General features: G+C 41.2%; 1 protein-coding gene across 4 annotated transcripts in view; it reads left to right on the top strand.

Moving 5' to 3' along the window:
- The window catches only part of hecw1a (HECT, C2 and WW domain containing E3 ubiquitin protein ligase 1a), a 63,122-nt gene that overhangs the window by 5,131 nt on the left and 33,561 nt on the right, over positions 1 to 24,430 (top strand). For 2 of the 4 annotated variants that reach the window (XM_084340991.1, XM_084340988.1), the window contains exons 2-7: positions 2,390 to 2,447; positions 5,712 to 6,033; positions 8,233 to 8,340; positions 10,475 to 10,569; positions 21,012 to 21,087; positions 21,800 to 21,969. In XM_084340991.1, coding sequence (XP_084197117.1) covers positions 2,421 to 2,447; positions 5,712 to 6,033; positions 8,233 to 8,340; positions 10,475 to 10,569; positions 21,012 to 21,087; positions 21,800 to 21,969 — 798 coding nt within the window. In that variant the 5' untranslated portion in view covers positions 2,390 to 2,420. The remainder of the gene's footprint in view (positions 1 to 2,389; positions 2,448 to 5,711; positions 6,034 to 8,232; positions 8,341 to 10,474; positions 10,570 to 21,011; positions 21,088 to 21,799; positions 21,970 to 24,430) is intronic. The other 2 variants (XM_084340989.1, XM_084340987.1) reach the window with 1 other exon arrangement.

The raw sequence follows: 24,430 nt of genomic DNA, 5'->3' as shown, positions 1-24,430 counted from the left end.
GTTTCAGTTCGAAATACGACCCGATGTCAGTCAGGATCTTCAGTTATTCAGGGTTAAAAGATTGGGGTGTTTTTCTATATGATCATGAAAATGTGTATGATTCTATCACAACACTAACTACACAATAGATGGACTACCAATGATCCAACTATCTCAGCAGAACCTTGCTGAGGGCGGGAGCCACCACTGGCAGCATGTTTTCATCTTTTTCTGGGGGATTTTTTTCATGAAACACAGAGTGCGTTTCACTTGAAGTGTTCCAGGGTCAAGGATTCATGAGGACAGTAATGATGCGATCATACAGCAGCGAGGTAAGGTGAACAATAAGCGTGAGGGGCGGTCAGGGGATCATTAGTGAGCCACAGTACTGGATCATTTCATGTCTCTACTATTCTGCCTGCCGTGCATGTGTGCTGAATTATGAATCCTGTCGTCTTGAACACAATTATAGTGGTTAATTATGCAAGTGTCAGAACAAGTAGGAAGGACAACTGGGGAGATCTCCCTGGAGATTACAATGCATGTCTGTTAGTGTAGATAGATAGGGCACCATGCTAATATGGCACTTCACGACTAATGAGGACTGTAGGGACTGAACATGAGTGTGAAACATGAGTTTGTTTAGTTTTTGTTTTTGTGCCTGTGCTCGTAGATATTTGCATATGAGTGTAATATTGTGCACACAGCTGTGCCTACACAATTCCCACCTCCTCTCTTAGTAGTAGCTACAACAGCAGCACTGCTGGAGTCTGTCATAAATTAGCTGAGGGGACGTATTCATGCTGGTCACTCTGTCACAGTAAGCTATCACAAAAAATATGAACATGCGGACAGAAGTCAGAGCAAGGTGATAAAAATCTGACATTCTAGCTGTGTTGTTTGATGAGATTTGACCTGATCAGTTCACTGGCATAAGACTGAGTTGGTGAAAAGCAGGGTAGCAAGGTGATGTGTCATTATACAACACAGGGTTGAAAAACAAAATGAGAGTCTGTTGTAAGACTCAGTAATAGGGATTGCTCAATTGCCCAAGGCAAGTTAAACAGAACTAAACAAATCATTTTTTTCCAGAGCTGAGCCATCTCGCTTCCCTCGCTGGTGAGAGTTGAATATGTGCTGTACCGATCAAGTGTTTGTAAGAAAATGGTGGCGGGTGAAGACGTTTATGAGCTGAAGCACAAGAAATCATTTCAGTTATACTATAAACATAAGTGTTGTTGGGTGGCGTGGTTTTAGCTTTTGAGTCTTAGCTTTTTTGCTTGAAATGCTCATCTCTCTTAGGGCCAAGTCAAAGTGGACTTCTTCTTTCTTACCCACTTGCTCCACCAGACAAGTGAACAAACATAACGTTGAACCTGAATAGCAATTTCTACCACATTCTATCGCAGTTAAAGCCCAAAACATTAAGGTAAGCTACCCCCAGCGTTTACATGTAGCAGCTCCATTTTGTGAAGCACTGTGGCAGTGATGAAGTGAAGGCAGTGATGGTATCTGCTGTTTGCAGCTGTGATCAACACATCTGATGCCTCTCTGTACGAATGGTCGGCCACATGATTCAGTTATTTTAATGTCAGCACTTTAAACCTCTTGTGTATTTTGGGATGACAGACAGCAGCTGTGTTCTCTTTTTAATCTCTGATATTAGCAGTATTGGTGATCTACCAGGGCAGTTGTTGGGAAAACAATAACTGGATGAATGGACTGTATTTATTCTGCCACTATGATAAAATACATACAGTGTTATGGACTACTTTCGTGAAAGGCTGCAGTCTTGTACAGTAGTTGGGTATTTTGTTACTGCATGTCATAGATCAGAACACTGCTGTTTGCTCTGTATTAAGTTTAAAAGTATAAAATATACATCTTATTCTTAAAATATGATTCTAGCTGCTCTGAATGAACTAAGAGTTAAGGTCCTCTGAAAAACAGCCAGTGTAGTGTTGATGAATGCAGCCAGCATCATGTCTTTCTTCCAGAGGTGAATCACACTCACTGAAGGACATGACATCATATTCCTGCTAATATGTTCTTCCTTTGCAGGCATGTGACCATCCATAGATGCACATGAACACCGATGAAACATCATCAGCTGTGTTCTGATGTTACGTGTGTTCATCGCTGTGTGTCTCTGTTCTCCATGTGTCTGTGTGGAGGTCACGGTGTCTTTGTCTCTCTGTGTCGGTCCATCAGTGCCTCCGCTCCTTCTCAATAATTCATCTTTTTATCTGACAAAGATGAAGTATGAAAGTATGATGATGCTGTTTTTTTTGTTCCCCGTCTGACATGAGTGCACACGGATGCCATACTTGATTTCACCTGCTGCATTCACTGCGTCTGCTTTTTGTTTCTGGTTTGTAACCCACCGCCCTTCTCCTCCCACTTCCCTCAGGTTTTGGTCTGCTTTGGGTTGACTGGTCATTATGCTGATGCAGCTCTGTAGTATCAAGGTCAGTGCCCCCCCCCACCCTCCATCACCATCATCCACCATGTTCTCCATTTGCCTGCTTATCAGTACCCATCAACCAGTTTATCTGCAGGAATATGGGATTTTGAAGGCTTGTGACGGTACAAATATATATTTATGGACAGTGTAGGCTTAATCAGTAATGGTGCTGTCTTACACTAACATTCGTATCATCGTACAAATTACACTGTGCGTGCAGAAAGCCCTTGTTCGTCACTAACTGCACGAAGCGTTTCAGCATTTAGACCAATGCGTCAAGGCTGGCTGAGCGGTGCCCTGCAGCTCCTTTCTAACTGGAGCATCCCCTGATCTGATCTGAGATCCCAGGATGGAAAACCCTCCATCCAATTCGGACCTGCTGGTAATCACAGGGCCCATGCTCAACAGACACCGAACTCTTAGTGGATCAGGCTGCACCTTTAAACAACATTTGCAGTTGCTGAGAGGTTTAGAAATGTTCCTATGATGAACTGAATCCTGATCAATACAGTTTCTTCAAAGCAGGACCACCAACCAAGAAACTGAACCTTTTTTATAGTTCTGTGCTGTTATGGTGGATACTATTGTGTTAAAGTTATTCTGCCATGCTGTCCACCCAAATTCGGAAAATGAAAACAACAGAAATGCCTTTTTTTATTTGTACTATCAGGTGTTTCTGTTGGTGCGTTTCTGGTCTGGTCTTGTATTTCAAGGTGTTTCAGAGTCATCCTACAACTCTGTTCTTAATTTATCTATATCTGCTGAAATGATTGTTAAGTTAACACAGTTAACATTAACTCAGTGTGTTAGCTTAAAACTCAGATTTTAGATGGCCTTTAAATATTTACATGGGACTCTTTTCTAAGTGCTATACCGTAACAAGTTACAGGAGACTAATTTGAACACATAACTACACAAAAGGTTCTCAAATATGCATATGATGTCTATGATGTGATGGTAAAAGGCTGAAGGCACATGTTCTGTAGGTTTGAGGAGGAGGACAAATTTAATGCTGTCCTTGGTAACAGGTTTGGCTGTGAAGTGTAATCCAGTCCTGACCCAGGATTTAACCTCTAATCCCTAAATATCATGTAGCTAGCTAAATATAAGTAATTATGCTCTTTGGCTTTTGAAGTAATACAAGGCAAAGTCTTCTGTCTTTATGTGGTCCTGTAAATGTCTAGTTAGCTTTCTAACGTTAGTGCAGACAAGCATGCAATTAAATTAATTTCTTTCACTCTTCTTACAAACAACACCCTTCAAGTCATTAAGAGTTTCTGTCTGACAGCAGCCCCGTGCACAGCTGCAGTATGTGGACAGTCCAAACCCTCGACAGACCTTCCTGCTGGGTTGCTGTTGTTAATTTCTGACTGGACAGTCACTGTTCAGAGGATAGTTCTGACTTAAGAGGATAAGTTTCAACCCTGTGTGGAAAAGGCAAACTGAAAACCACTTTGTAGAGAGACAATTACAATAAAAACACACTGAATATCTACTGCTGAAAAAGTTCAAATGATGTTTAATATACTGACATTTTGTGGGATTCTTACCTTTGAGCTTATCTGTCAAATGTTGTAGTATTTTGTTGAATAAATTAGGATATGCACTATTAAGTATGTGAACCAGTCAAAAATCTACTTTTACACCGGTCAATTCAGATGTCCTGCACAATTTGAAAAGTCTATCAGACTGTATTGTTAAAGGACCGATACAGCAGAGGTACATTTACTACATTAGGTAACATTAATGTTTCTCAGTGCAGCAAAAGGGAAACATTCAAAACTAACAAATTAACGATAATGAACAACTGGATCATGTGGATTTATGTTTCATTCCTCCCTCATCCTCATTACTCCATTCCACTTGTGTGACTCTACGAACAGGCCTGAACTAGTTTTCTTTAAAGCAAACAAACTTTTGGATGTTGTAAAGTGTGATGTACTAACGGTTGTTGAAATCTCCATCTTCTCCCTCAATATCTCTCATCACCACCACGTCTCTGAACTGTCTTAACGATGGTCCTCTACCCATTTCATATCTTTTGTGTGCATTGGTCCAAAAGATGTGTTGATGCATGTTTGTTCTCTGTGTGTTTGTACAATCAGAGTGATTGTCCAAATGATTTCTCTGCCAGTTGGTGCGAATGCTCTCTTTGCTGGCTCTTATTTTAGAAATGATATTTTTTTCACTCCTTAGAATGAGTTGTTCACGTAGCTACATCTCCATTTGATGTTGTTATTATGCTTTTCAAACCTTTTACCCTCAAAGCATCAAGTACCAGCAGCAGTGTCATTGTGAGTGTCTGGAAATGATACCGCACTCGAATAATAGACCTTTCCATCGAAAAACAGTGTACAAGTACAAGTACACAATGACAGTGATCTCCTGGTGGATCAGCGCAGGGTGTCAGATTGATGGAAGTGTATCCCTGTAAACATTTATCACTTATAAAAAGAACTGTTACAGACATGAAAGTAGAACTTCATGGTGACATATTTCCAACGCATAAAAGATGAATTTAATAGAATGTTTTTCAAATATTGTAAATATCAGCAGTGAATTTGAGAGACAAGAAGCAGACTTTATAGGTCCAGCAACAGTATGTAAACCTGAATAGGCTGGGAGGATGAAAAGATGTCAACTATTACCAGCATGTCAGCTACTGATATCATGAACCATCATGACAGACCTTCTCCTGCAATACATCAGCCTCCAGACAAACCAGACAAACAAATATCTACTTCCAGCTGCTGACACAAATCTGAGGAGAAAACAAACTCCTCCAAGGACGTCATGTTTTCACCCGTGTGCTGGTTGGTTGGTTTGTCAGCAGGATTACATAAAACCTACCAAACTTGGATGGAGGATGGGTCTTGTCCCAGAATAGACCACATTAACTTTTGGTGCAGATCCAGATTAAGTGGATCAGTGATTTTGATTTTATTTTAAAAATGTATAATTATTACTAAATATTAAGGATAATCCATAAATACTGAATGTTAAAATCAAGTTCTTACTTGACAAAGGATGCAGTGATGTGATCGTCCCAGGGTACATCATATATTTCCCACTGGATTTTCTCAGGAAAAGGAAAATAACGGTTGCAGCGTACAATGACACCAGGAGTGTGTGGACATGCAATGTACTAACTCTCAATGTACTCACTCTTTAACCTATAATGGGCCGGCATTGAGTCGAAAAAATGTGGTCAGAACAAAATTGAACTCTTTGTTGGTCTAAAAGCTTTTTGCCGTGTATTGTGTTGTAGAACTTGTACCAGAATCGGTTCCTGGGCCTGGCGGCCATGGCCTCCCCAACACGCAGCAGCCACACCCGCCAGCGCTGTAAGGACGCGGTTCGTCACAGCTACGGCCCAGAGAGCTACGCTGTGAATGGTCTGAACCAGGAGGCCTTCATGCTGGGGCTGTCACGGTCTACCAGCGACACCGATCTGGTGTCCCCAGATGCCCGCTCCACCCTCACCATCAGCTCTTCCCACTACACCATCGGCCAGTCTGAAGACCTGGTGATCACATGGGACATCAAGGAGGAAGTGGATGCTGGAGACTGGATCGGAATGTATCTCATTGGTAAGTGACAATTAAACATGTTCTGCTTGTTTCTTTTGAACGATTCAGATTGTATTTAGACACAGTTTGTTCCACTTTGCAATGAGCTGACACTTGAGTTTGTAACAGTAAGTGTAAAAGAGTGTTGAGAACATGACGTTACAACGTTTAATGATTTATTTTATGTAGAGTGGTTGAAATGACCATCTAACAGATTTACAAAGAGTCTTTATCCTGTAACATCTTTAGACTTTTTTGTATCCTCGCTGGAAAATGGTCTTCTTAGCACAAAAACCAAGACATCATCCCTCACTGACTCCCCTCACTGCTGGCATCCTCCAGCAGTGTCAGTTGTGGTCACCACATGGGCAGACAATGTTTTTTAATTCATCTGGAAACTACAATTAACACTAAACAACTTCTCTGCACTGCCAGAAGCTTAAGCACACACACACTGTAGATCAATCTACTGACTGAAGGAGGGTGCACACACCGAACAGAAGCATGGACTCATGGCTCAGTTTTTTCCTGTGAAGAATCCAATGCTGTTTTACCATTACATCTGCCGGCCTGGCTCTACGCGGTTTGACTTGGCGAGGCAGCCTGGCGCGACCAGGGTTTTGCTTGTCCATCACAGCTGGTCCACCTGCTTGAAGGTGTGTCTTAAACCAATGACAAGCTTGTCACAATCCCAGCAGTACTATCAAGAATCACCGCTTACAAGAAAGTGTTTTCAGCAGCAGTAACTAAACATGACTCCTGACACAGCTGAAAGTGAACACGGTGAAACAGTAAAGCAAATCAGGCACAAGTTTACTCAAACAAGATGACCGTGTTGTCAACCAAACTGACAAAAAAAACACCCACTCCAGCCTCAGTCTGTTCACCCTGCTGCCATCTGGTGAAAGATACAGAAGTATCTGCTGCCAGACTACAGAGCAGCTTCATTTCTCAGGCTGTGAGACTCCTCATCAACACTTTTTACAATCTCACAACATTTCTTGTGTAGCATAAAGGGACTACAACTTACATTTAGTTGCACAATTAAATAGACTCTGAACCTTGAAAAAGAGACAAGTAACAAGAAAACAACTACATACGTTGCAACTCACTTTCATTAAAGGTTCAGCTAGATTTTAGCTGCAAAATGTCAAATCTATTCCAATAATGTTAAACAAGCTCACTAAAGTATCTCTACCACTAAATATCACTAAGTATTGGACCTTTTGACAGCAGCCAGGGTAGGATATTCAACCATCCACTTCAAGTGCAGACAGCTGACAGCTTTGTCCAAAATTGTCAGAGAGTCAGATCATTGATGACGAGGTGATTAATCTGATCCCCCTCATACTAAACTGATGATTACCTGATGTGATCAAATTTATATTTTTATTCCCTGTATTCAGTCAGGGGTCAATGGTGAATTTAACACAGGTTGTTATAGAGGATCAGACGGAGGCAGATCTCTCTGATTAAGGTCACTGACATGAAACAGACCTGTCAGCTGAGTCCGGCTGATCAATGCCAGATTTCAAACCAACATCAACTCAGTGCACACCAGCAAAATGTGTCCAGCTGCTGATGCTTATTGAATCCTGTTGTTTGACTGACAGCTGTCTGCTTCTGCGGAACGTTTTCCTCACACCCAGCTGACTGTGACTGACTGCACCACTCACTCTATTTATCCCCACTTTTAAAATCCAGAGGGTTTTACATATTTATTTATTCATTTTGTGACGTCACTATGCGGTGCTCTGATTAAGTACGGCAATGTAAACATTTTATGTCATTGTCAGATCCTGACTCGATCCATCTCAGAGTAGATTGTGTGTTGCGGCTCAGATTTTTTTTTTTCTGGGAGTTCATGTGATCAGACCGCCTCTACACGACTGATGTTGTTCCATTGTTGAAACTCCTTCACAGCAGAGCCAGCAACATCGTGACGTTCACCGTCACACATTGTATTTCTGCTGCACAGTCATAATGTAAATACCTTAACACCTTGCAGTATTGGAAATATTGATATATGACACTTTTTTTTTTTTAGCACATTAAGATTTATACCGATACAATTTTGACATGGCACACCTGTAGATCATTGATGTTTCTACGTGGAGAGTAAACTGCAGTTGTTTGTTTCTCTAATGTAAAGTGTAACTAGAAGAATTGTGGAGGGTTGGAGTATTAGTGTGGTTTCACCAGGTTAGTCTCTCCTCCCAGATGAGGCTTTGTCTGAGAACTTTCTGGACTATAAGAACCGAGGCATCAACGGCTCTCACAAAGGACAGATCGTCTGGAAAGTCGACTGCAGCTCCCACTTCAGTGACTGTAAGTAACAAAAACTCCTGTTTCCGAAACTGTTACAGTTCTTCAGACAAGTTATAGCAATGATATACAGTCACATCAGAGTTTGCATATTCATAAGCCATTAAAACTAAACTGCCAGTGCCTTACTCTTAAAAATTACAGTGTAATTGTCTTCAGAAATATGGAGACACTCACTCACTCTGCTTAAAGGTGCTGTACAGTAAATGTAATGATGGGATAAAACATCTCTGATCTCTGTGTGGAGCAGCTCAGTGGCACAGAGCTGCGAAAAAACAGTAAAAGCATGTAAGAAACAGCACTAAAATAATGGGGGAAAAAGCAGTTCACATTCACACTCACATATTACAAACAACAGAAGTAAACATGAAATTGTCTGTGTTTTAAGGGGCAATACGTCAGATATGGCCAACATTTTTGTTTAAAACATTCAACAAACGAACCAACATTAGAACATTTAGAAATAACAGTGTTGGCTTTCTGCCAAAGACGTCTATGTATTGTGTTACAGAGATGTCTACAGAAGTTAGCATGCTAACCGGCTAGCCCCAGCCCAGATGTAAAACAAAATAAACTCAGGAAAATGTCAAGAAAAGAAGTATTTTTATATTGTCCAAGCTAAACATAAAAATACACCGTCCGAACTCAAGTTTCTTAAACTAAAGCGGCTGCGGGAGATAGTCACAAATGGTTCACAATCGCTGTGTTTAGGGACACACACAGTTGTGTGTATGAGTGAGAGAGACGTGGCACGTGGCAAGTGAAACAGAACACATTCATCGGTGGAAAGCCTCCAGCTTATATCAGAAGCTTTAGGCTTTATAAGACCAGAACTGTGATGTTGAACTCTTCCAAGTATTCATTCTTCCCTCAAACAACTAAACTATTGATATGATATAATATAATACAAATGCCTCTCCCTGTTTATATCCATGAGATCAGATTGAACAAACATTCAGATGAGTTCAGTTTAAGGCCCTCCAGTAGACAGAAGTTTTCTTTCCTTTCCAAACCAAAGTGCTGTTGTTGTCTGAACATAGCCGCAGACGGAATTTGCCAACTCTGGACCGCCCACCAGTCACCTGACCACTTTAGTGCAGTACATAAATGTACAGTAGAGCTTTATTCACTCCCAACATAGTCCAAGTAATAAGTGAAGGTAATTTAGACGAGACAGGGTTGCCCGGTGCTGAAGCTGTTACGATGATTATTATCTTTAATGACCAGAAGCAGTGAACCAAACTGCAGTTATGACTCGTACAAACTGTTCTCACTGTTGTACATTTAATTTATTTCACTTTGTCATCAGCAGGTAATAGGATCCCTGTTCTCATTTAAAGGGTACTTAAACTAAAGACTTTAATTGTTTTCATCATGTGAGTGTTAACAAGACATTTAGGGCTGTCCAAACAGAAGTGACAATATTTTTGGCCCTCTCTCTTTTAGACTCCAGGCACACTTGTGTTCATTCAGTCAATTAGGTGCAGTGCTGCTGTGTGTTCCCCCTCTTCTGGCCAAACATGTAGGAAAACATGGAGCTTTAGGATGACCTTAATCTCCTCGTGACCCCCAAGCCTTCTGCTTTTTTATCTCTACTTTCCCTATTCACCAAAAGACCCAGAAATGATAATTTTTGTAATTTAGGTGCACCAGTACATAATTAAGATGCATCCAATAATACATTTTAATTGAATTTCTAACAGGAATAAAGGTCCAAATAAATGTTTTGTCTACATTTAAATCACAGCTCAGGCAATAACAAATTTCGACAACCTAATTTTTTCTGGAACCAACTGTTCCATTCAGGCCAAACAGAGTCAAGGTGCTGCTATTGTGCATGTTGGCTCACTACAAAAGTCTCCGATACCCTAAATGAAACGGAGCCTTCATTAATTGTCATTAATTACACCTGTGTTTACCTTCTATTTCATGTCAATATGGCTGCCGTCTATTCCATGGGATAACAAGCAGGAAGTCACTGCTGCAAAACCATTCTGAATGTAAATAAATGTGACGTAAAATAAGATTTAAACAAAAAAAAAACTTTCAGTATCTTGTTGGGAAATAAAATCAACACCATCAATCATGGAGGTGAAAGGAAAGTAAGCCTTTGATTTTCTCTCTCTCTCTCCCTCAGCTGAGACACAGGTCTGCTTCAGGTACTATCACGGTGTCACCGGAGCACTGAGGGCGACCACACCCAGCGTGACCATCAAGAAGGGCTCTGCACCGGTGAGTGTCACCACACCTCACAGCTTTATGTCGACATATGCACCTCTCTGGCAGTTTTGGGCTTCATTGGGCACTCCTTCGTGGTGAGGATACTTAGTCATTTGTAATAGCTGTTCTTCAAGTGGGTATGCTGCAGCTACACCTCTGATGAGAAGACACAGAGTATATCTCAGTCAGAGTTGCAAATAGTTATACAGTTGGAATTGGTAGAAAAAGACTCTCTGCTCTCTGAGGGAGCTTTCAAAGAATCTGAGCAGCGAGGAGGATTGAGCCGAGAGCTAATCCCTGAGGATACAGTGTCAGATGCAAAAATTCACATGAAGACAGAGCTCAGAAAGATAACAATGCTCCAGCTTCAGTCACAGGAGGAGGAGGTGGGGACGGTGGAGGGAGAGAGGGAGCAATCAGTGTTGGCATTAGAGAATCAGCACAGTAATAATGAGCTGACAGGTTGTAAAGGCTGCCTTTAACACTTACATGAATGTGATTGGATGATACTGGTCAGCTGGTAGCCGAATATATGATGCATCAATAAGATAATGACATTGTGACTGCTGATGCTGATGAGCTGAGGTGAGCGTGACTTCAGTGATCTGCCACAGCTAACACATCACTCCAGTCCTACACACACATACACCACACACCCCAAACCCAGAGAATCAGCTGTGACATCGATGCAGCACAAATGGGTCTTGGTCTTCCACTGGTCCATAAACCTCTGACAAAAACAGTCTTGTTACATTCCCAAAGGTCCACTCGATCTAGTCCAGTAAAACACAATGTTACATCCATAAACAGTGAAGAACTGCAATTGTGTATGTTGTTATCTGTCCAAATCTGCCAGTATTTTGCTTTGTCACTCTGTGTATCCATTGAGTTTCAGTCATATTTCTGGCTGAGTAGAAAGGAGGGCAGCTCTCTCTTCCTGAGCCACTCACAATCCAGTCACTGGATGATTGACACATTGCGTAACCATTGAAATTTCAAAAACAGCAATATATAATTTTATTGGGTTGTCTAAGGCCTTAACTCTGACTGCTTTGTATGCACAAAGTTAGTGTAAATCGGGTAATTAAAGAACTACAATGTGTTTTAGCTTCTGTTAGTCTCAACATGGGTATTTATTTGGGGTCACAAAATTGCCTTTGTTGCCAGGACCATACATATTTCCTTAGATAAACATGTGTAAAGTGTTCATTGATATTGTTATCAAATTAGAACGTGGACCCTGTAAGGCTATATAATGTGGTCCCATCATGTTTTTCAGTTAATAGGTCATCTTCAGTCATATTTTTGCATAAAAAAGACAAGAATAAAACCCTTTTATTTCTGTGTTCAAACTGCTATAGCTCAGTGCCAGACTTCAGAGTGTAACCTTTCAAAAGCCCAAAGCTGCTCCAAATTCAAGAACAGCTTTCAGTTTGCTTTGGGTATGACTGGCATCAACGTTTTAGGATAATTTAACATATATTTCCAGGAATGGGTGCAGGAAATGCAAAACAATGCAGGTCCTTTGTGAAATGTTTGAACTAGTAATCATCTTGTAATGAATGTCACTTCAGTTCTACTTTCTGACTGAGTATGAATTATCATAAAGACAAAGAATATGTAAGCACTGTAAAAGGTTTTGCCACACTCAACGGACTGGCTTCTCTCCTGTAGGATTTCTCATGAGTCTCTTCAGACCTTAGAACTGTGCATGAACTATGTGTGAGCTTCTAACTGCTAATTGAAGCTGTGTGTGACCTTCTAACTGAACTCCGTTCCACAAATTGAAAGGAAAAACTAAAAACAGTATAAAACACAAAAACAGTAGGACTCTCTCAAACAGTGCAAACAGAGACTGACCAAATTTCTCTTCAAGCATGACACAGAGCTGAAAGCTGGCTACAACTACAAGATATTCTAGGCTATTACGTGTATTGTCAGTCGCAATAACGATGCCATGGTTTGGCCTTTTAAGCTCTCGGCCAGTGACAGCTGCTTGTAAAACTTTGGCTCTGTTTGCCTTTGTGTGGGATTCAAAAAGGGGGCGAGTCTACCATTTCCCAGGCATTTGTCAGTGTTGTCTGGTGCGGTTGATTTCAGTAGAGAGCTGTGGTGGTTGTGTAGGTGTCTTTGCACAGTGCTTGTGTTAGCCACAATGTACGGCACTATTTCGTGTTTGGATGCTTTCGACCGGGTACCCAGAGTGCTGCCACATGTGCTTTCCACCTCGACGAGAAATATCATGTTTTAATATTTGTCACACCCCTAGTAACTACAGTATTACAGTTACATCACACAGATGTAAATGTGTTCTCACTTGTCAAGGAACATGAAGGTTGCCATCAGTTAAATTTGAATTGACCTTTAGGGCTTTGGCTGAACTGTCCCTCGATAATTAGAGTCGATGTGTGGAGACAATAAGCACTGCCACAAGTGACATTAAGAACCTTTTACATGAAAATTAAAATTGCGGTGTATCGTAAGAGGGCTGCTGTTGATCACTATTGAGGTCAGGAATTCCCACAGGTAATGTGATGCACTGTAGTAGTGTTCATGCAGTGCCTGTCAATAAAAATTGCACCTCTGATATTGACCTTTAACATACAACCCATAATAACCAAAAAATAAGATGAAATCAAATTGCAGCTTTGACAGCCTGTTGACACTGATGTTTCTGTTCTATTTTTAAAAACCTTTAGCTAGGTGCAGTCATTTCTGAGTGTTTAACCCTCAAGAGAAAACAAGATATCACAATGTAGCTTTTGGTCATGTTGAGTGCAGCATAAAACAATCTGGAACACTTAAAGGGTAACTCCGCCAATTTTACACATTAAATTGTGTTTACAGGTGTTGGGGAGTACTGCTGCATATGTGAAAAGCCTTTAGTGGCTCCAGAGGAAGCTGCATGTGATCTGATAAACTGCCTCCAGTGATGCCACTCAGTGTCTCAGTTGCATTGTGGGTAATGTAGGCTTCAGGTTTTTAAAAGGAAGAAGGCTGTGTCGTTTGTTTTTGTGCAATCACAGACCAGCGGACTGCTTTTCAAAGCCTGTTGCCTACATTACCCACAATGCAATACATTAGGAAACATTACATGCCGCTTCCTCTGAAGGCATACAGACTACTTTTTAATATTTTAAAAATGATTTATATTATTTTTTAGCATTATGTGTTTGGGGTGTCCGTCAGTCCATCTGGGCCATTCTCGTGAATGCGATATCTCAAGACCGCTTTGAGGGATTTTAAGGATTTTTAAGGCTTGTATTTTAGACATTTTTATGCAGAAATGTTCCATATTAGATCTTTAAATGTATCAGAGGTATAGCCTGGTGGCTTGTGCCTGGCCTTGAGGCTGTGTGTCCAGTGTCATCTGACTCTTTCATAACTCCGATGTCCAAACCAATCAAACCCAAACCTCTGTCTGTAACCCTCCCATGCTGGCCATTGGGTAAGCAGGGTTCCCAGTGCGTTCACATGAACAATTACGATGTGGAACTCTTGAGATGAAAATGTTTTTGAGCAGAGTTACATATCAGCATATCAGTGTTGTCATTGCCCTTCTGAAGCCTCTTTCAGTCAGACAGTTATGAGGAGGGTGTCCAGCTGAGCGATTGTATTTCAGTGTTTGCCTTCCCATTCTGCTGCTGTGGGCCCCTGGAAATGCTGATGGGCCCAGAACTTGATCTGTACTTGCTTCCTGAGGACAAAGGAATAAAAATAACTGGCATTAGGAAGGGAGAGAGGGAGGAGTAGAGATAGCAGAGGAGAGTCCACTCCAGGTAAGTCATTCAGGTTTATGGAGGTGAGGGGTGGAGAGCATCAGGTCAAACTGCGGGAGGCAGACCCAACAAAGAGAGATCGAAGGAGACTAACGGAGATGGACAGACAGGAACGCAGCACAGGGAGATTTGTCTGCTTCGCCTGCTGTTTACTGTAGCTCAGACGCTGCAGACAGAGAAGACAGCGTTTTTGTTTGTGTGTGATGGACGGCATGTGTTTCCAGCTTGGACTGTTGTCTCCCAGTCATCCTGAGAGAAGGAGCGGCAGGAGGACGAGGCTCAGCTGGATAGCCTGGGTAAATGTAGATATTCACTCAGTCATCGCCTTTCTCTCTCCTTACACACACGTGTAATAACTCGTTCAGCCATCTGTGTTTTCTGTTGTTTTCCAGCAGACAGACGGATTGAATAGGTCATCAGGTTTACACTGAATCTGTTGACTGGTGACGTCTCAACTTTAATATGCCACATGATTAAACACATTGTTGATAATTGCTTTAAAAATATAATGTTACCTTTATGACAAACTGGTGCATTATTTGGTAGTATCTACTTAACTTGATCATTCTGATAAATCTCCTTGCAAATATAGAGGAATTGATAAAAAGACCAGATTAAACATTAAAATGAGTAGTTCAACTTTTTGCCAAATTTCTAGCTGTCTCTACTAGAGTGAGGTGAGAATGTCCATATCAGTCACTGTGTGTTAAATACAGAGCTGGAGTCAGGACATGGTAAGATTAGTTAGGCACAATGACAGTAGGAGCAGCCTGGCTCTGTTCCAGATAGAAAAAATGCCTGACAACAGCTCAAACACTCACTGATGGACATGTTTAATCATTTCTATTCTTGAAAACAACAATTTGTTGGTTTAGAGGGAAATGCGTGAACTTTTCCTTGACAACAGCAGGTGCAGTGACTGTACTTGTCATGAATTAGGTTCCCAGGTTTGGCTTTTACAGGGAACTTTCGGTCATTAAATATCAGGCAACAGAGACTGAGATGTTGAGCAGAGTGCTGGACTGATAGATAAACTTCTGCTTACCATCACCTTCATAGATAAATAACGATAAATATTGAATGGCAATAGATTTCATTGTGAACTTGAGTAGAAATGTAATGAAATGAAAAGAAATGAAATGCATCATAAAAGTTGTTGCACACTGGGTAGGAAACAACCAATAAAAAAGTCACCACCTGAATTTAACTAAGCAAATAGGTAAGAGGCTTCCATTGGCTCATTACTGCAGTGACTAATATGTTTCAGCTGGCAACAAGTTATTTAACCCTAACTGATGCAGTGTGATATTTAAGAAATGATAAGCTACTCTCTCATTTCTTAAACAACCATGTTGGAAGACAAACCCTGTGGTCGTGGAAAAGATGTTACTCTGTTTCAGAAGGGTCAAATTACTGGCCTGCATCAAGCAAAGAAAACAACTAAGGAGATTGCTGAAACTACTAAAATTGGGTTCAGAACTGTTCGACACATTATTAAAACCTGGAAGGATAGTTGTGAACCATCATCTTCCAGGAAGAAATGTGGTCAGAAAAAAATCTTGAATGATCGTGATCGGGATCACTTAAACGTTTGGTGAAATCAAATGGTAAAAAGTAGAAAAAAAGTAGAGCTCACGGCTATGTTTAATAGTGAAAGTAAGAGCATTTCCACACACACATGTGAAGAGAAGTCAGGGGATTGGGACTAAACAGCTGCGTTCTTAAGAAAACCACTTATCAGTGAGGCTAATCGGAGAAAAGGGCTTAAGTTTGCTCTTGAGCATAAAGATTTGACTCAATGCAATGGAAAAAGGTCATGTAGTCTGATGAGTCCAGTTTACACTGTTCCAGTGATGGGCTCAGCAGGGTAAGAAGAGAGGCAGGTGAAGTGATGGACCCATCATGCCTAGTGCCTACCGTACAAGCCTGTGGGGCAGTGTTATGATCTGGGGTTGATTCAGTTGGTCAGGTCTAGGTTCAGCCATGTTATGTGCCGAAAAAATGAGGTCAGCTGACTACTTGAATATACTGAATGACCAGGTTTTTCCATCAATGGATATTTCTGCCCTGATGGCACGGACATATTCCAAGATGACAGTGCCACAATTCATCGGGCTCACGCTGTGAAAGAGATTCCAGACCTGAACCCCATTGAGAATCTTTGGGATGTGCTGGAGAAGATTTTCCGCAGTGGCCCAACTCTCCCATCATCAATACAAGATCTTGGTGAAAAATTAATGTAACTCTGGACAGAAATATATGTTGTGATGTTGCATAAGCTTATCAAGCTTATTCGCCACGGCAAATGTGTGCCGTAATCAAAGCTAAAGGCGGTCCAACCAAATATTAGAGGGTGTGACTTTTTTTTGGGCCAAGCAGTGTTTTTTGTTTTCATTTAAGCAAAAAATACAACTCATGTTTAGGTCGATATCCATCAGAGTTCCTAACCTGTGGTTTATATACACCCGAGCAAAGGTGGATGATTGGTATTCCATGGCTCTAATAAGATTTGTTCTGTTAAAACTTTTTTTTTTCTTGTCTCTGAACCCTCTGAACATGTGTTGTAATTTGCCATCGTGTTGTCCTTGTCTGAAACAAGTGTGTAGATGCTGGGCTTGTCACAGCCTGTCCTCATCAGAAAAACAACCAATTATGTCGACTATACGAGCAGCTTATTACAACCCATAGTTATGTTCATTGATAGGCAGTGACCTCTAGTGGCTGTAGTAGTTATTATGGCAGCAAAAGAGGAAGTGAGGAGAAATTGTATAAAGACAGCAAAGTTTACAAAGGACGGAAGTTAAGGTGGATGATTGGGTAAAACAAACACAGGTTCTCACCCAGGAGACCACAGTTGGTGTCCAGTGTGAAACCAGAAGTCAACAGTGAGTTCTTTTAACTTTGTAACATAATCAATCCGGTATGTACATGTAATCATGTTAAGCTATGCCATAAGCACTGTAGTTATTTTAACCCAAAATGCATTCCTTATTAACCCTATCCAAGTAGTCCCTTGCGTAAACCCAAGCAAACTGTGTACATACGAAGAAGGTGCAGCACACCTGGCACTGTTACGCTGCAACTGTCATGTTTTTTCAGGAACAGTGACAGATGTTGTTTTGGGAGTCACTGGCAATCACCCTGTTGACATTTAAGTATGAGGATGTGTTGCTTGTTAATTAAATGAAAGCAGTTTAGCTTCATATTATCTGTTCTATTTATAATTAATTAAAGCTGATGATACAAAGTTCCCATCATTAGCCCAATACATCTATCATCCCGACTCCTGTTCTCGTCATTCCCCTTTACGTGATGACTTTTGTTTCATGTGTCATCCTGTGGTGATGATTCAGAGGATTCATAAAAGATGATGTTACATAGGTATGGTGATGAACAAACTCACACTGTTCCCTCATCCTCTGTCTCATGAGGACATTTAACCATCAGGACACCTAGAAAGTAAATGCTAATGATAGTTTATTTAAGATTCTAGATGATAAATACTCCATGTCCCAGACTACCCCATGGTTATCTCCACTGAATGACATACAGCACCTGGTCCATGACTGCTGGTGACTGATGGACATTAAATTAAGACATTTGACAAAGCACCCCGACAGACCTCCTCTTAACACTGAGCTGAGTGTGACATAACCTCCTCTACGCTACCCTGTATCTCTGTCCACCACTCTAACTCAGTTAGATCACTCAGCCTCTCAGTCTTGAGAGGCACTGACATGTATTGAAATATCTTATACCCACTCACACAGAGGTGGAAGCCTCGGTGTATCTGACCTGTAATCAGATGTGGATCCACTTTGTACATGTAAGCTGTCTCTCTCAGGCTCGTCGTGGTGGGGGGTGGGGTGCTTTATTGTGTAAAATCCCTCTCCTCTTACATCATTTAAGATTCTTGCAAGCCTTGAAGGATGCTCATGAATTGAACATACAGTTCCTTCTATATTTTAAAAGTGTCTGTCTCTACTTCCTGCAGTAGGATTGGAAGATTATATAAAGTGTGTTGCAGATGCGTGAAGTTGTCATTTGGTTTATCTGTGAGATTAGAATCATTGAGAAGACCCACGCAGGCACTTTCCTCTCTGACGATACTCAGCAAGAAAGATTAGCATCTCATTAAAATGAATTGGTCCAAACATCTGTCACTTCCTTTATCCCTTTATCTTGTTGTTTCCACCACCAGATCATTTTTTTCTTCCCAGCCAGTTGCATAAGCATTCAGAGCTCATGTGGAGCGTTAGAAGGAAATACTGCAGCATTTCTGAAAACTGTGACACACTGCCTGTTTACATGTTCTTTTACTGGCTGCATTTAGCTGCCTTGACTTCCTGTGTCATACTGCTTTACATCGGTAGTTAACAGAATTATCAATGGGTCCAAGATGATTCACTATGAAAATAAAAGACATCTAACTCTAAATCTTCTTTTCAATAGAAATGAAAGCCTGTGTCACATGTATCATTTTTGTCTAGTTTTAACCTGGGTGAGGATGTACCAGTACTGTATGTACATTTGTACGTGTAATGGGCTACGTACGTAACGTAATGTGTCATATCCTGTTAACAGTACATGTTTATGACCTGTCATATTAGGAGCTGGAGGGGATGTGGGTGGAGTTACAGGCTAGAAGGCTGCCAAGCCAGTGACCACAGTTGAAGACTGTGTTTTGAAAGTGCAACACCACTAGATATTTTTAAGTAGACCTCTGGACAGTTTCCACATGTGTCTGTGGCAATAAAAAGCAATGTTTTGACAGAAGGTCTGGACATCTCCAGTAGAGCCCGACCGATATATTGGTTGGCAGATTTTATTGGCTGATATTGGCCAATCACAGATACACCAGTTGTGGTATAGTCAGGTCATTGACTTTGTATGTAATCTAGTCGCGCAAATAATTTGCGTCGTGTTTGGTCTGAATGCAGCATTACCAGACACCATCATCATGATTCTGAAGCTGTTAGTTTAAGGTCAAAAAGTTACATCATGTTGCTTTAATGTTTCAGCGCACTGATGCCATTTCGACCAATAACATTTAAACTATAAAATATCCTGCCTCCGTTACATATCTCTGGTTGCAAAGACTGTCTCTTTGTATATATTCTGTACATAAACAGTCTATATTATATATCAGGATTTGTTCCGGTGCCAGGGTTAGGGTTAGGGATAAATCCAGTCAATCCTGGTCGGGCTTCTAATCTCCACCCACTCGACAACATCATGTTTGTGTCCCAAACCAAGTTGTTTTTGTGGGTAAACCTAACTAAACCATCAGCACAGCACTGTCACAACATTTATGCTGGTGATTGGTTGCAACAGAGTATTTCATCAGAACCCCGGCTAGATTCTGGTGATCTTTGGTCTGAATATTAGTTTCCCCACAGCATCATTTCTAATACTTGTTTATTTTTCCCCTCGCACCACTATCATACCAACACTTATTGCTAATAGCATTTTGTTTCATGAAAAGATATCCACAAAGGTTCATTTGACTTTTTCTCTCACACCAGCAGGTGAATATTGTTTATCCAATACTTTGATTTATGGCCGATCACCTGCAATCATTCCCATCAGCCTCTGCTGTACTTTGTGTTCAGTGCTAATTAGCAAATGTTAGTATGCTGAACACAGGTGGTTATGAACATGGACAACATTAGACCTGCTTAGTACCAGCATGTTAGCATTGTCACTGTTAGCATGTTAGCACACTGACATCTCACTCAAAGACAGCTGTGGTAATAGAGCGTTACGGAGCTGTTAGCGTGACTGGAGACTCTTGTTCCGGATAATTCAGGAAGAAAATTAAATGGGTTATCTGAAGCCACTTTCTTTAACACCATCCTAAGAACATGTATAAATATTCATTGATTTAAGACTGCTAAAGCTCCAAGAAAACATGAGCTCTTGTTTGCGTTGATAAGGCGTGTACTTATCACAGAGGTGAAAAGAAGTCCAGAGGGAAGAATCCATAATGTGCGAGACTGAGGATTATGACTGTAATAATTCAGTGTTTATCCTCTAAGAGATTTGCCACCATGTCTGTTTTTTCTGCCTGGTCATATGCTACTGGGTTCAGTATGTAAGGGACATCAGGCTAAATATTTCCACTGCATGGTGGAGCTGACACATGACAGCAGTATTTCCATCTCCCTCCACCCCACATGCTCCCCCTCTTCCGGGCTGCAGAATCAATGTCAGGATAATGAAGACAGCGTATTGATCGCAGGATGCTGTCAGGCTGACTGAAAGTGGAGCTTTAAAAAGGCTGTTGAAATGAGATTGGATGTTTTGTCCCTGACTCAAACATACATGTATCTGAAATCATGTCTCAGTATCTCTAAGATCAGTCATCTGTCAGTGTTTTACCCTTAAATCAATCATAAATGTAGTCACAGTGTATTTAATTGACGTTTGTTTTTGCTGTTGAGTTTTCACTTGGATTTCTCTCTATTCTCTCTTGACTAGAAGTCTTTTATGTGTTGCTTGTATACCATTATTTGGCTGCAGTGACCCACTTTCCTCCTGGGCATCATTAAAGTTTCATCTTACAGCAACGGAAGGAAGACGGCGGTGTAGAAGAGAAGGAAGGACTGAGCGTGTTTTCATGTTCGTTTCATTTGAGGACAGTTCTTAACTCCTCGTGTCTGTCTGTGTCTGCAGGTCTTAAAGCCAGTGGTTAGTCCTGAAGTCAACCATGGACTGGGCAACAGGAGACTCATTAACTTTTCCCTGTCAGGTAGGAGCAGCTGTCTTCTTCTTTCCATCCATTCCTGTGTTAGTTTGCTGCTACACTCAATGTGTTCAACACACTGTCCTCATCGGACCCGCCTAGTCCTAGTAGTAGTCTACTAGTCCTACAGCTCTCTCCGTCAATGTCTGTCCTTTTACTGTTGTCCCACTATAACCACTGTCACAGCTGGAGGATCCACTATTAGCCTGTTAGCATTTAGCCAGACTCAGCATGCACCACAACAACGTGGGTGTGTTTGATTTGTGTCACTTAGTGTGCTCGCCGGGTGGTGTATTAAACCAGTGATTAATTTAGGTTGATGCAACCTTTCTCTTACTATGTTGAGGTAATAATGCTAACCATCACATACCCCATGATGATGTAATAATGGAATTGCATGGGATGGTTCACGCTCAACATGTACCTTCTGTCTCCTCTCTGGAGCTCAGCCCTCCTGCAGCTGCAGACACACCACCAGCTCCTCTTCTGCAGCTGCAGACTCTTCTGCACCATCCTCACAGTTTATCTGGACTTTTAATATGGATCCTGTCTCTGTAACTGATGCAACTTCAAATCTAGCAACAAGTAAAAGTACAGAATGTTAGCCTTAAGTGAGGAACGATATATTGAAATGTGTCGTTATCACTTTTGAAGAGTTTGGACAACATGTCTGTGTCCTTCCCTGCTCCTTCATTGCTTCTGTGTCCCCCTCTGTCAGACCTTCAGGCAGTTGGTTTGAAGAAGGGGATGTTCTTCAATCCCGACCCGTACCTGAAGCTCTCCATCCAGCCTGGAAAACACAGCATCTTCCCCTCGCTGCCTCACCACGGCCAGGAGAAACGCTCCGGAGTGGTCTGCAACACAGTCAACCCACAGTGGAGCACAGAGGTGCGTGTGTACACACACATGTATTGACAGATTTCCATGCTACATTTAGACATATGAATGTTTCAGACTACATTTTCTGTATCTATACTGTTGCTGTGTGCAGTCAAATTGGAGTACAATGGGTGGACATGTGAAGGGAGGACAAGAAAGACGTCATGAAAACGTGTAGCTGTCTTTTGAAGGTCTATAAATGAAGTTGAAATGACGTCACAGAATCTTTCCTTCCCGCCTCTCAGCGGATGTCTTCTGAATGCTGGACAAAGAGGCTGAATTGACGTCTTTGGATGTTTTGCTCGGTGGGTTGTGCCGTCTGTGTTCGAGGCTTTGTCAAATGCCAACTCAAAGCCTCACAGACCTTTGCTGAAAGTCATCCGCTGTCAATGAGCATGAAGTGGAGAAAAGTTTCACATCACAAAGAACAATTTCCTCGGATAAAAAGTAAAGGTCAGGACTAGAAAATGGAAGGTAGAAATGTAGCGGTAATATATAATAATATATATGTGTGTGTGGATGTGTGTGCGTGCATGTTCTCTATCTGTAGATAAGGATTGTCTCTGAATGTGAAAGGAGAAATTACACAGTGTTTTATTGGTAGTTTTAGCTTCTGTCCTTTTCACATCTACATTGTTTGATCCTGTTCGGTCACATTAGTTTACCTTTTATAAATGTCACTATGCAGGATACATATGTTTCGTCATAGTTTTTGTTTTCATTTAGTTTTTCTTCTGTTTCTAGTTTTTGACATAGTTTCCCCTGGTCCTGGTGTGTCGATGTGATTCCATGATGTGTCATGTGAGGGCAGTTCAGAGATAAGAAGCCAAACCTGGAATAGATGTTTTCTGCTCATGGATGGAAAGCAAACGATGGTTCTTAACAATGTTGTCCAAGATAAATTGTCTCAATATTGGATTTAAAGCATTTTTGGAAGAGACGGCAGGCCGTAACATTCTGTCCATTATGAACCCTGTACAGCAGAGCGCACAACACACAAAGGGGGTGATTGGTGCTTCTTTTGTTTCTGCAGTAGAGTAAGAGGATCAATGTAATCCATGAAAATCATGTTTGCTGTGTGGAGAACAAGATCAGCCAATTGATTTTCTCATTTAGACTTTTTCTTGGAAAAAAACCAGATGTTTGTAGAGAGTTTGTCACCATCAGTCATGTTGTGGGTGCAGCAGATTAGTGGCATGAGCACACAGGCTTATGTAATATTTTAAATATACAATGGTGATAAAAATGAAAACGGTGTCACAACATACCGTCGTGATTGGACAGATATTGCTCTGGTCTTCAAATCAGATTCTCCAGACACCTCATATCATATTTTTAGGTTTTTTTCAGCAAAAATGAAATGAAAAAATTATCATTGCCATGGAAATTGTGACTCATATGGCAATATCTGTCAAATAATGGCAATATGACTTTTTTCTTTGGTACATTAGCACAATCTTGATACAGTCGTGATTTAAAAGCTGCAGAAAAAGAGTTCATTATAAGGAAGAAGGTCTGATTACTGCTGCTGATGACCCAGATCCAAACACAGCCGTTGGGTCAAATAAACCACCTTTATTTTGGCTGATGTCCAATGTTTTCTCAGGGCCTGCTGCAGTTTGTCAGCTGTGGAGTCTATTTTATGGCATTAAAGGTAAAAAGTAACAGCCTTTATCGGTGGCATGTTCTTTATTGTTTGCTCAGATGTTGAGTGAGAGTGTGACATTGGAGGGACTGATGTTGGAGTCTCCATGTTTTGTGTATGAAATGACGTGGAGTTGTTTTGTGTCTGACTGCGGTGTCTCTCTCTCTCTCGTGATGCTTTTCAGCCCAGTCTCTACCGTTCAATATGTCCCTCAGGAGACTCCATACACTGATTTAATGCAGAGTCCCTCCTGGCAGCATCCACTCAGCTCAAAGCCACTTTCCTTTTCCAAACGGCTCCCATGTTGAGTGGAGCTCGGTTAGCTTGGCAGTAATGTACTGTATAGCTCTAATGGGTCTCCTTAGCATGCTGGCTCAGTCAGCGTCCTTCCCATACTGCAGTCCAGTACTGGGCAGATTTAGGAGACGAGTCTGCACCATGATGAAATAAATTGATGAAATATCATTAGTACGATAAAAAAATGAGCTGTGATAAGAATGGATCCCTGGAGACTGCTATAATACAGAGCAGTGCGTCCCATGGAACTGAATTCTTTCTGCAGATTTACTCTATAAATAGTGAGGCTGTAAAGCAGTTTGAATAATAAATGCAGGGTTATATTTGCCATCATGTTAGATCTAATAGCTTATATGGTGTGGTTGATTGTTGATGATGATAATCAGTAGAGTTTTACTCCTCTGGAGTCTGAAAGATGTTAATGTAGACATGGGTAACAGTCTGTAATAGTATGCTATGCTGACAGTCCAGGAGCTGTGGACATGCCCCAGTGGGCCCACTTATGATTGTCTTGTTTGAGCTTCTATC

The sequence above is a fragment of the Pagrus pagrus genome (assembly GCF_965226575.1).
Source record: "Pagrus pagrus genome assembly, chromosome: 20".
Taxonomy (NCBI): Eukaryota; Metazoa; Chordata; class Actinopteri; order Spariformes; family Sparidae; genus Pagrus; species Pagrus pagrus.
The sequence above is the reverse complement of the archived record's forward strand: the minus strand, read 5'-3'. Positions and strand labels throughout refer to the sequence as shown.